At 39.3% G+C, this 12,732-nt stretch overlaps 1 protein-coding gene across 39 annotated transcripts in view; it reads left to right on the top strand.

The window, feature by feature from the left end:
- The window catches only part of NRXN3 (neurexin 3), a 997,539-nt gene that overhangs the window by 434,033 nt on the left and 550,774 nt on the right, over positions 1-12,732 (top strand). For 38 of the 39 annotated variants that reach the window (XR_003991147.1, XR_003991145.1, XR_003991143.1 and 35 more), the window contains 2 exons: positions 5,393-5,512; positions 11,477-11,858. The exons of the other annotated variant lie outside the window; for it this stretch is intronic. Coding sequence is in view for 31 of the 38 variants with exons in the window: in XM_030484256.1 (XP_030340116.1) it covers positions 5,393-5,512; positions 11,477-11,858 (502 nt within the window). In the remaining 7 variants the exon portion in view is untranslated. The remainder of the gene's footprint in view (positions 1-5,392; positions 5,513-11,476; positions 11,859-12,732) is intronic. 39 annotated transcript variants of the gene reach the window in all.

Raw genomic sequence — 12,732 nt, 5'->3', positions numbered from 1 at the left:
ATATATAAAAAAATGATTGTGTTTAATGTGGTAACAGCTACATAAAATATCTGCCATATAACATTACTATGCATGATTATTTCATGTAGGTTACTACGTATGTAGTTTGCATATATAAGACGATTATTTTCCAAAACACTATTAATATCACTGGGGATGAGAAACAGGAAGGGCATTTTGGTATTGAATGAGAGTAGATGTAGAGAAAAACGTTTTGATGTAGTGTCTTTGAATGATGTTATGTTAACTTCCTAACCTTAATTATTCTCATGAAATTTTTCCAGCTCTGTCCTTTGGCTTTGTAATCTCCCTCCTTTGTGCCACATTGTTAGGGCTACAATGAAGAATCCCACTCTGCGGCTGCACTAGTCACAACTTAATATTCTTTAAGGAATCACTGAATAATGTCTAAATAGGGTGGATCAGTTTCTTTTAAGTTTTGAGATAATCTGTCCACCTTGTCTCATCATTCATTCTCATGTTTCACAAATCTGTGTGTGCACTTTTTTTCCACAGTGCATCATAACTTCTCTGGTTGTTATGTAAAGGTATAAGTAAAAATAACTAAGTCCCCGACCCCTCCACCCCACCCTAAAAAAAGGGTAAAGAACCTTCCCCTTCCCAGCCTCTCCCTGCCTTGGGATGCTGATGATATTCCTGGGGGATGTTGCCCTGTATGAGGCAGGTACAAAAATGCATCTTGCTGCTGAAGAAAGCTGAGATGGTAGCTGAACATTTTAATTAAAGAAGAAAAAAAAAAAGATAAAACCTTTTTATTGTTACTGAGGGTCTTCTCTAAAAAGCATTAGTATTTCACTGTAGAATTATTTATCACTGTAATTGTAATGAGGGAAGAGAAGAGCCTTTTCCATTCTCATCAATCTGGCAATGTCCTTTCTGGTTGTCTCTTCTGCCGTTCTGTAGACTTGAATGTTTGACCTCTTCTGTAATGTTGGATAAGATACGCAGTAATGAAGATAGCCTGGTTTTATGAAGGTCATTTTAATCATATGAACGGATCAGATAATGACAGCCTGCAAGATGGGTAAAAGCACAGGTTTTGATCCACCTGTGAGGAGCTGGTGAGGGGATTAACCCTCTTTCTCCTTTGCCTTTCATAGGAAGGAAATTCTGTGTGCTGTTAACTGCTGAGGGAGGATAACAGCTGGTGTTTTCAGAGCTGTTATTTTAACTGCATCACTCTGACCAGTTGTTTGTGCTAAATGAGCGAGTTCTTGAGGGCCAGATGGAAAGCAACTTGGCATTTTCAGAAGGCATGAACTGCTTTTTGATTCTTTATACTTCGGCATGTCTATTCTTGGCATTTTTATATAGTCTATTTGGGCCAAGCTATTAATTAGCAGCAGTGCACCTTTGATATAGAGGTGATGACTGGGACATCCTGGGCAGATTGGATGGAGTTCTTCTATGTTTGAAAGCATAAACTAATTGGTTTTATGAACAAGATACACACCAGTTTTGCGTAGATGTTAAAGGACTCATGGGGACATGAGGAAGAGTCGTTGCAGCTGAATTAAGTAATATTTGTTCAAGAAGCCTGGACTGCAGTTGGACTGTGTCCAGAATATGGGGATGCCTGAGAGATATTTTTGCTTCTGATTAAGTAGTGTTTGCCACTTCAAAGCACCAAAGGAATATGCACTAGTCTGCCTCATTTGAGTTTGAAAATGAGAGGCAGTGATCAATTCTGTATGATGTATATGGTTCCTTAGAGGGCATTAAGAAGGGGAATGGAATGACCAAGAAGGCTAGAGACACCAACAGAGGTGATACTCTGGCAGCTTTACTATTAAGTTATTTCTCCACTAGAAACTTTCTTATTTTTTCCTGTTAGGCTATCTTTTACTCTTGTCATGCATAAAAAAAAAAATAAATAAATTGCAGAAATTACCTAATGCTCAACTGCCATCTCATCAAAAGTATTACAAATAGAAAGTGCTTCCAGGCATCCAGCTCGTAGCATTGCTGCAAGAGTCTTTTATCGTAAAAGACTGTTGCACAAAGGGAAGATATAAATCCTTTGAATTTTTTTCTGTCCAGTGAATCTTCTGCTTTGATTCCTCCTACATCTGCATTATTCTAGTTGAAGGGTGATGTAGGTGCAGATAGCTTGAAAGGAGAGGAGAAAAAAAAAACAACAAACAAGCCCAAACCCACAAAACTACAAAAACCCACCAGCCTTGGTCTAAACGCTTGGTTCTGAGTGTTTAGCTGTAAGACCACAGAAATGCCTTACTGGGTGGGTAGGATATAGTACTTAGGGGAAGCATTATCCTTCTGCTACATGTTGCCCATTTCCTTTCTGTTTTCCCTAGCCTCTGCAACTGTTGGATTAGGAATCTTCAACTCATATTTTAAAAATCTGATCAATCATAAATGTCTATGTAGTAACAGCACATGTATTAATCATGCTCAATGAATTGAAGTTTGTCATCCAGATGTAGGAGTCCCGCTATACACAGTTCCTGGAACCACTCAGAATTCAGTGGGAGCTTACACAGGGAGCAGCAATTCATTTGCACACTGTCAGCTGGAAAATGGGGGCACAATTTTGCTGCTTTTCAGATCAACCCACCTGCTGCGTAAATATCTTGAAAGCATTTGAAAACAGTTAAATAGAGTAAAATAATGTTTAGTTAACACTTTTTTTAAAAACTCTCGTATCTTTGGTTCGAAAAACTTACCCACATGCTCTTGTGCATACTCATGTATTGAATTTTCTATGTAGTGTAACTTGGGTAACCATACCAAAAGAAGCCAATGCCCATTGTTGCATATAAAATAGAGATTTGTGAGTGAACAAACATATTACAGACTCTTAATTATTTATTTTTTTTTACTGATCAAATATTAAATCGGCTGATCAAGAATGGACTTCAATAACATGAAATAGTTTGCATCTGCAGTGCTTGTTTTTCAGGTTTATTAGCCCAAACTATTGACCAGTTACTTTTAAATAGGAATCTCATTTGTAGACAACTTTATTCATTTGGAAAAAGAAGTTGGAAAGTTGAAATTTTCTACTCGTTTATTTGTGAACTGGTTAAGCTACATTTTCTTAGAATCTAGTTGTATAACTTCTGTTGGTGTCAGTTTTGTTTTAAAAATGTTACGGTGGGCATCAAGATAGCAATGACAAGCCAAGCCGCCTCAATTTGGCTGACCCTTATTTTGTCAGGCTAGGGTTGAAAAGTGGGAACTAAAAGGTCAGCAACTGCTTTTCAGGTGGCATTATAGAAAACACACTGGTCCAGATGAACTCCTTTATCTTCCTATGTGGGAAGTGGCTGTGTGGAACTGTAATAGCTGATGCAGTATGTTTTGATGTAGGCATCCAGAGACATCATTTTGTAACATGTGCTGGGATGCTCTCACTGATGTAAATCTAGCATAACTTTCTAGGACTCTATTTAATAGAGTTTTGCTTGTCTGGCTCCAAAGAACTCAAGCTTTTTGGTCATTATCTGGCTGCCTTGTACAGCTGGATTTACGTCCATGGTACAGTGTGACTTCGGCACACAGGTGAGGAACTGCAGAGGTTATGGGTTTCTCCTGTTAAAGAGATATTCTGTAATTGCAATATATGACTCCCTATTCTTTTAATCCAAGAACAACTTTTATTTTTCAGGTCACTGTAGAAAACCATTTTTTTTTCTTCTTGCTCTGTGGTAAAATTGGTTAGCAATGGGCTTTGTTTGAAAGGGTACTAAATTTGTTTTTTATTAACATGAATTACATGATCCTCTAAGGAGAATAAAAGAATTCATTTTGCTTTGGTCGCCTTCCATAGGATTCCCCTACTACGCCTGTTATATCCTAGCTGAGAGAGACACCATCTTCTTTGCCCATGTTCCCCCTCAGTAAGAAGTGGTTAAGGTGACGTTGCTAATTAGGCAGTGTGTATACTGTGGGCTATGTAAAGTCTCTGGACATTTTTCCTACCCCGTCCTTCACTTCTGACTCACTATGGAATATGCTACTCTTACTTGCTAGTCCACACCATGACACAGATTGGGGTGGGTGCATCCCCTTGTGCAGAGTTTCATTTGGAGACGTGTACAATGTTTTATTCTGTGGTACATAACCAGTCCATTAAAAACCAGTCAAAATAAATGTTATTCTTGGGCTACCTGAATAAAAACTTTAATTTTCTTGTGTTGAAAAAACCCCAGAGAAATAATCTGCATGTCTGATATTAGTTTAACCTGTGCAGTATACTGAGCTGTAGCAGTGCCGTCTTGTCCCTGTCGTGCCTACAATGCGTCTTGCTTTTTTTTTCTTGGGTTTCCCTTTTGCCAGTTTGGGCAATGGGCTCAGACCCGATGTGCAGCAAGTTCTACTGTCCTCATTCTGCATTCCTCTGATACAGCTGGGTCAAAAAACACTCTAGGACTGTACTGAAATGAGCATAGACATTTTTAATTTAGCACACACCATTATTTGACACACTTACTATTTGACATGAGTGAGGTGTTCCAGTCTTGTAATTTGAACAATTAATGTTTTAAGTAATTGCCTGTCAACTGTGATGAGTGAGCAGCAAAACTGGACAAATACAGGTAGTGCTATTTCCATTTTTCCAGGAGCATTGTTTGCAAGGGCAACTGTGTTTTTACCTTTTGGAGAAGGGCTCCTCTTTCGCTTTTGGCCTGTAAGTCAGTGGGTAAAGTAAGCCAGGCTGCTTTGCCAAAGAACCTTAGAGCAATCAGCCAGGTTGGTGAGTGGTTATCTCTTCTGTGGTTTAAATTCTTTTCTTTTTTTTTTTTTTCTTTTAATTACTGTTTTTTTTGGGGGTGGGATTTCAGGATTTATGGGAGAGGGTGGTGTTTGTTTTGTTGTTTTGGTTTTGGGTGGGATATTTTTTTGGTTTGGTTTTTTTGAGACTGAAAGACTGAAACCAGCCTGGTGTTTGATACCTGAATGTTGAGGCAGCAATATGATTAACTTTTGAAAAGAACCCCAAGCACCCTGGGGCTGTTGTAAACCTGGAGTCATAGGAGAGCAAAATTGTTCTGTAATGCCTCCACTCTAGAGACATTTCAGTCACCAGTTTGTTTTTCTAGTGCTGCAGTGCCCTGTACGATGGATGTTTGGAAATGAGTACCATAGCACAAGAGAGATTTCTACCCTTCTTTTAAATGCACGTGACCTCTGGAGTCTGTGGAGGAAAGCACTTCACAGAGTGGAAGGATTTGTGACCCTGGCTCCCCCTGGGCTGGGAAGGTGCAGGTGTGAGGGTTGATGACAGGTACACCTACATAATCTGCTAGACTATAGCACACCAGGTTGATTTTGGTGACTTTTCCCATTGAGTAAATACTAAACTAATTGGGGGTCTGGCTTTAATTGTCATACCTGTCACCATCCCCAGGCAAGGGACCTGAAACTCTTTATGCTGGGCAGAAACTCAATGACAACGAGTGGCACACTGTCCGAGTAGTTCGCCGAGGAAAGAGCCTCAAGCTGATGGTGGATGATGATGTCGCTGAGGGTAAGTGTGATGTGTTTTTTGGTTGTTACTTTTGTATCTCTCTTCCCAGTCTCTTCTCTGCTGTTAGACCATTCTCCCTGTTCTTGTGTGTATTTCTCCTTCCCCCTCCCCCCTTTCTCTACTTCTTGTATGTTTAGTGTTACTATTTAAAAACTAATGTTCAGTTCTGAGAGGCTAGTAGTTCTTAGCCAGCATCCAAAATCCCTGTGACAACAAAAATATGGGGAAATATGGGATTAGGGGTCAGAGGAGCTTGCACATTCCCAAGAATGCAGAGTTGCTGAGCAGCACTCTCTCTTATGCCAGACTTCTTTTGGTGTACACTGTAAGTATACCTTGCTCCTGAGCTGCAACTGTGTTGCTTTCAGTGCTGTGGCATCAAAACCAAGGCTCTTTAAACCATTTCTCTGTACCAACTCTTCCTTGATGGTGAACCACCATTTGCTAGATGTGTTAGAAAATATGGATTTCTCAAGCTGGTGTGTTGTGGAGTGGTTTTTGGTTTTTGGTTTGGTTTTGTTGGGGTTTTTTTTTGTTTGTTTGTTTGTTTTTTTTTGGGGGGGGGGATGGGGGGGGCACACGCTGGTGTGTGTTTGTGTTTTGGTTTTTTGTCTGTTTGGGTTTTTTTTCTTCCCAAGTTCATGACTCAGAGCCATAGAGAAGAAAAATCATATCAAATAGAGCAGTTTGTTCCTAACTTTGTTTTAGGAGTTAGGGAGGCCCTTGACTCGTATAGAATGTGTCAGTCCTTGTTTATTGTTGTTGTTGGTTTTTTGGTTTTTTTGAGTAGCTTTTTGAGGTCCTGCTTCCTTCTGTAGAGAAATGTAGTTGAAAGGGTGAAGATCAGTCACTCAGGAAAGCTGGTGTCTCCCAAGTTATGAGATTTACATTGAAATGATCAAGGTACTTCAGAGTGGTCTCTTTTTAATTTCAAAATTTTAGAGGTGATACTTTTTCTGGTCCATTTCCCCACAGCTGCAAGAGCCAGGAACTTATTTTTCTTTTTCTGAAGGTCTGTAGTTCTCATAGCTGTATATAACTGTAGGAACTGAGTTTTTAAGGCAAACACGAGCAGCCTGAAGGCTGATAATAGAATCACAAAGAGTAACCCTGGATGCCACACTGATACGGGTATGTTTGTTTAGTTGTGACCCATGCTGTTTTGCCAAATGCTGATATTCTCTCTTCTGAGTAGCTTCTCAGAAGGCAACTAAAAGGAATGGTTGCCATAGGGAGTTCCAGAATACTATATCCTATTATGTAAATTTTATTTAAGAGGGAACTTTATGAATTAGTGAAAAATGCTGGTAAATGCTTCATGCTGATTACTTATGCATTTAAGAAAATTCTTTTGGATGCGCTTTTTTAGCAAGCGCCATGAGGTGGCACTCTTTGCATTACCAACTCAATCACCTTGAAGCCATCTGTTTTTGAATTCTCTTTTTCATGAAACTGAGTTTATAAATAATAATGATACAGTCCTGTACTAAAATAGGATGTGCATATGTACATGTATGTGAATTACATAATTAAGATGCATTATAGCTAAAAATATCTGATACAAGAATGTAATCATGGAAAAGTCAAAAGTCAGAAAAGCCAGAGTTAAGACTTTCTGTGCAATCTGCATCCTGCTTCCTTGGGTAGATGATATAGTCTTCAATGATGTAGTCACATAGATTTTTCCACAGGATTCTTGCTTAGGTATAGATCAGAAGTCTAAATTGGGCTCCCAGTAAAAAAAAAAAACAGCCTATTTGACTGCCGCCTTCTTTCTTATTGCTTGTTTAGAACAATGCATGGCAGCTACATTCTACTCTAAATATAAAACTGTTAGTTGTTTTTTTTTTTTTATTGTTTTGTGGAGTTGTTTGGGAGGGAGTGTTTGGTGAGGGTTTCTTTTTGGTTTTTTGTTTTTTTAATTTATTTATGTGTACTGTGTGCTACTCATTAGTATGTTTATACAGAACTAAGAAGCTGTAGCTGGATTTATTCCCATGTCTGTGTTATATGAAGTGAATAGGCATCTTTTTCGCATTTTACAGGTTCAGAAACAAGGCACCAGATTAAAGTTGGATGTATTTCGTACCAATTTGGCGTAGCTTTTCAGTCATTTGCATGCACAAATATTCAGAGTGTCTATGAATTGGATCCTGTAAATTAGATCAACCCTGCTTCTTGGAGAATTAAGTCTAGACAATCAATGACCACCTATGAAAAATTTTTAATGAAGTGGCTGGCTTGGCTTCCTGCAGGACATCTATGGAAGAGACAGAATCCAATTCCTCTGGACAGCATTTTGCTGCTTAATCACAAAACCCTCCTGCCACATTCTCCCCACCTCAGAACGTCAGCGGTAAATGACACACGAATATAGCAGTCATGTTCCTCCCCACAACATCTTGCTAGCACCCAAAGACTGCTGTGGAGGCTGGAATTCTTTGCTTGCTACCACTTGAACTAAAGAGCTGCTGATTACTGTAGTAGTTACAATACTTTATAAAAAGCACAACAGAGAAATTAGAGGTGAACTCTGCAAGTGGGACTGACAGCTAATAAGATCAGAAAATACTTGATTTCTCTCCATGATTTCTTAGAATATATATCTGTACTGATTCTGGTCTTGTATTGTCATGTCCTTTTCAGCTTTTCACTGAACTAGTCCTAAATTTCTGCACTACCACTGCTATCACCGTCCTATTTTACATAAGCTGGTCCTGGTTTTCTCATCTTTCACCTTTTCTAAAATTCTGGGTTCACCTCTTCCAACCTTCTGCATTCCATTTCTTATGCCCCCTAAATTTGAGTTCCTTGTTCTGGTGTACTCCAGATTTCACAGGCCTGGCTTTTCTCTCCAAGTCTGGCAACAACCTCTTTGAATTTATCTAAAAGTAGAAGAGCTAAGGAGAACAGTTTTCTTAGTTTTAGTCCTCAAAATCTCTAAATTTTATTTTTCTACTCTTTCGAAGTGAAGGAGGAATTTCTTTTTTTTTTTTTTTTTTTTTTATTTTTAATTTTTAGTTTTAATTTAAGGAGATGCAACATCATTTGGAAAAGTCAGAAAATGTCATTTGATAACACTAAAACTGAAATAGCCGCTAACAATCACAGCAGTGGAAGTGAGATGGTTTGTCTAAACAAACTTGCCCATATACAGTTTCTGTTCCTGTGATCTGGCATTTTTCAAAAGTAAAATATTATTTCTGGTAAAGAACTGGTTTAGGATTTAAAAACACTTGCATTGATACGGACACTTGAATTTCTGAATAGTCAGAAATATGTGACTCTTTTCAGCTGCTTCTAAGTTTGTCCAGCTGCATTTGCTTGGGTTGAAGCTTTCCGTGTCAATGGTCTTTGGATCTAAACTTAAAGACAATTATACAGTGCTAAAATTGGGAATAAGTGAAAAAATTAATTGCTGTGCGTAATATTTTTGTATTTTGAATAGATACTTGAAAACATTTTTTTTTTTCCTAATAACAACTGTGCTTGGTTTTGCTACCTTTGCAAAACTTGATCACATTTGGACAAAGCATAAACTAAAAAATTGCACTTAATGTGTGATCATGAGAGGTGAGTTAGGAATAACGTGTTTTTAAGATCCCCTTTCAAAAGACATAGCATGGTAAAAAGGAGGAAGGGGACCTCTACATAAGGCATGTGAATACAGCCTAGAGGAATTGACTTCTCTATTTTAAGTAAGTCTCTTGAAGTCAGTTTTTTCACACTTAATCACTAATTGTACTTATCCTCTTGGGAGGTACTCATTTGGGATTGTGGGTCTTATTTCAAGAAGTGCTGAGCCTCAAAATCAGTGAGTGCTCCGAAGCTGTTAAATATTCCGCTAAATTGGATGCCAAATGTTTCTTTTTTTGAGATCCAAAACTATTTATATGTTGATCTTTCTGTTCCTCAGCTTTGTGTATATAAAATTAAGAGTAATATTCCTTAATCTTGCAGGACTTGTAGAAGATGAAGGGCATATTTGAGGATAATTTGCACACTGTGCTGCTGAACTTGTGGGTTGACTGTGGCTGGTTGCCAGACACCCACCCAGCTGCTCTCTCCCTCCCTCTCCTCGAGAGGACAGGGGAGAAAATAGGATGAGAAGGCTGATTATTCAAGATAAAGATAGGGAAATCACTTACCAATTGCTATTGTGGACAAAGCAGACTTGACTTGGGAAAATCAATTTATTGCCAATTAAAAATAGAGTTGGATGGTGAGAAACAAAGAGGAAAAAGTAAAACACCTTTCCCCACTTCCTCTTTTTCTCAGGTTTTCTCCTTCATTCCTGACTCTTAAACCTACCCCTTACCAAGTGGTGCAGGGGAATGGTGGCTGTGGTCAGTCTGTAACAGTTCCTCTCTGCCGCTTCTTCCTTCTTACACTTTTCACCTGCTCCACTGTGGGTCCTTCCCATTGCCAGCAGTCCATGAAGTGCTCCAGTATGGGTCCTCTCCACAGGCTGTCAGGAAAACCTGCTCCAGTGTGGGCTCTCCATGGACCGCAGTTCTTTATGGGAAATACCCCCTGCATGGGGGCCCTCCTCAGGATGCAGTGTATGTTCCACCATGGTCTTCGCCATGGGCTGCTGGAGACCTTCCACTCTGATGCCTGGAGCACCTCTTCCCCTTCATCCTTTTCTGACCTTGGTGTTTGCAGGGTTTTTAGTTGTTTGTTTTGATGTTTTGCTGTGGTGTGTGTGTTTATTTTTTTGTTTTGCCCATCGTTCCTCATTCACAGGCAGTGTTCTCTGTCTTTTCTTAAACAAACACACTTCCAGAGGTGCTGCCATCTCAGCTGAGGGGCTCAGCCGTGCCCTGCGGGGGGGTGGTTGGAGCTGGCTGGATCTGGCTGTGTCCAGCACAGGGGCCACCCCACAGCCACCCTGCAGCCAGCACCTCACCACATAATACAGTGCTGCACAAAATTTCATGAAGTAAAAAATAACAGCAGATTTGGGGCAGATTTTAAACAATGCTTGTACATTGAATGATGAGAAAACAAATGTCGAGTAGCTCATTAATTTGATATTATTCCTGTTGTATGCTAAATGGCACAAGGCCTGTGTAGAAAGGACACTTGCTTGTGTGACCAAATACTTAAAGCTATCTTAATGAAGAGCTACAGATGACTAAAATAAGGATGTTTGTAATGGTTTTCATTCTGATGTTGCCCAACTTGTCTCTGTATTCAAACTAGTCTTCAGTTGTATTTCATCTGTCTGTGTGGGTTTGTGTATGGACTAATGCCTAGCATGCCAAAACATTTTAAATATGCTTCAAGAGTAGTCTGACATATTTGGTATACTGAATACCTTGAATATTTTAATTGAGGGGTTAAAATCCATCACAATATGACAAATAGCCCAAGTGGTAGGCTGATGATATGCGTATTTGGAGGGCTTTTTGCCTGTTACATTCTCGTGTGTTTCCTTCCTGCCATGCTCTTGAAACAAGAGAAATAACATCAGGCATGAGGAGAGAACAACGGAATAAATATTAGCAGATTTATAAATGTTTTCACTTCTTGTTCTGCTCTTTTTATATTAATCTATGTTTATTGAGTGTTTTCAGGAAGCGCACTTCAAGGTGATGTTTCAGAACTGTCTGAGCTGTTTAGCAGATGGAGTCTTGGATCAAATAGGTCACTGTAGGCTTTAAGGGAGAGACCTAGTCATCTTCAGAAACAAGAAGCTCTGTGAAACACAGGGGAAAATACAGAGCTTGTTGCCCAAGGCCCTTTAGTCCTGTCTTGTCTCTTCAGTCATGTTTTGGCAACTGCTAGGCTCAAGCCTCTTCAGTGAGAGTCTACACATTCTTACGCAAGCTGCTGAACTGTGATCAGAAAGGGTTAAGTTAGTACTGCTATTAGTCTGGAAACTGAAAGGTGAAGGGCTTCATATAACCTGGTACTGATCCCTGGGCTTTCTGCGTGTTCCTCCTTGTTTCTGTCCTTCAGGCACGATGGTTGGTGATCACACCCGCTTGGAGTTCCACAACATCGAGACAGGGATCATGACAGAGAAACGATACATCTCTGTTATCCCCTCCAGCTTCATCGGCCACCTCCAGAGCCTCATGTTCAATGGGATGCTCTACATTGACCTGTGCAAGAATGGTGACATTGACTATTGCGAGCTGAAGGCACGCTTTGGTCTCCGCAACATCATAGCTGACCCTGTCACGTTCAAGACTAAGAGCAGCTACCTGAGCTTGGCCACCTTGCAGGCTTATACATCCATGCACCTCTTCTTTCAGTTCAAGACCACATCAGCTGATGGTTTCATTCTTTTTAACAGTGGTGATGGCAATGACTTTATTGCAGTTGAACTAGTCAAGGGGTAAGTGACTTTCTGCTATGTTCTACCAGCTTATTTTTAGATAAACTTACTTATAGGTAAGCTTAAAATGTTTGCACAAAGAGAGATTCAACTCATACACCTCAGCAAACTGAGACAACATTGAGTATGACAAAGTACTTAGAAATAAACACTGAAGCTTAACACTCCTGATTTTATCACTGACTTCCCCCTGTCAGAGGTAAAGACACTTTTGCAGTATGAAACATTCATATTTTAAGTTGTTTTGGCCTAATCAGTATAATGTTTTGTCCTGTTAACCTTGGAGAACAGCACAGAGGATGAGGAAATGTGCTGAGGGCTCTCTCTTCCCACTTTTTTTTTTTTTTCGCTTCCTTTAAGAGACTCGTATTTCTACCATTTCTACTAGAGGAAAAAAAAAGAGCATGTGGGCTGCTGAATTTGTTTTTCTGCTGCAATGCTTGAGGAAAAAGCAAACTCAGCCAGCTTTTGAGCTGCTGTATTCTTTTCACAAGACTAATAGCTTATCTAAAAAAAAATAAAAATAAATCCTTTGTTAGCTGAACAAATTTTGATCCTTTATACTCATCTAGTCAGAGTAGGCATGGTCTCCACAAATACAGTTTACTAGTCCTGTTTATTTTAGCATAACTGAAATATAGTTTAATCTGTTTCATTTTTAACTTTGCACATATTTCTGTATGTGGGACATTGAGTAATAAAGAAGCAAGAATCACGAGCTCCCGGTGCTCTGTTGAGAGTTGAATTTTGTTGTCTTTTTTCCTACGTAGACTATATCTGTTCTATGTCCAGGTGAATTTCTGTGTTAGAACTGTAAATAATCCAGGCTAACACTCCAATGACTTCAGTATTTATTTGTTAGGGTCTTTATTTT

The sequence above is a fragment of the Strigops habroptila genome, chromosome 4, assembly GCF_004027225.2.
Source record: "Strigops habroptila isolate Jane chromosome 4, bStrHab1.2.pri, whole genome shotgun sequence".
Lineage (NCBI taxonomy): Eukaryota > Metazoa > Chordata > Aves > Psittaciformes > Psittacidae > Strigops > Strigops habroptila.
Note: the sequence above shows the minus strand (reverse complement) of the source record. Positions and strands in the feature narration are given on the sequence as shown.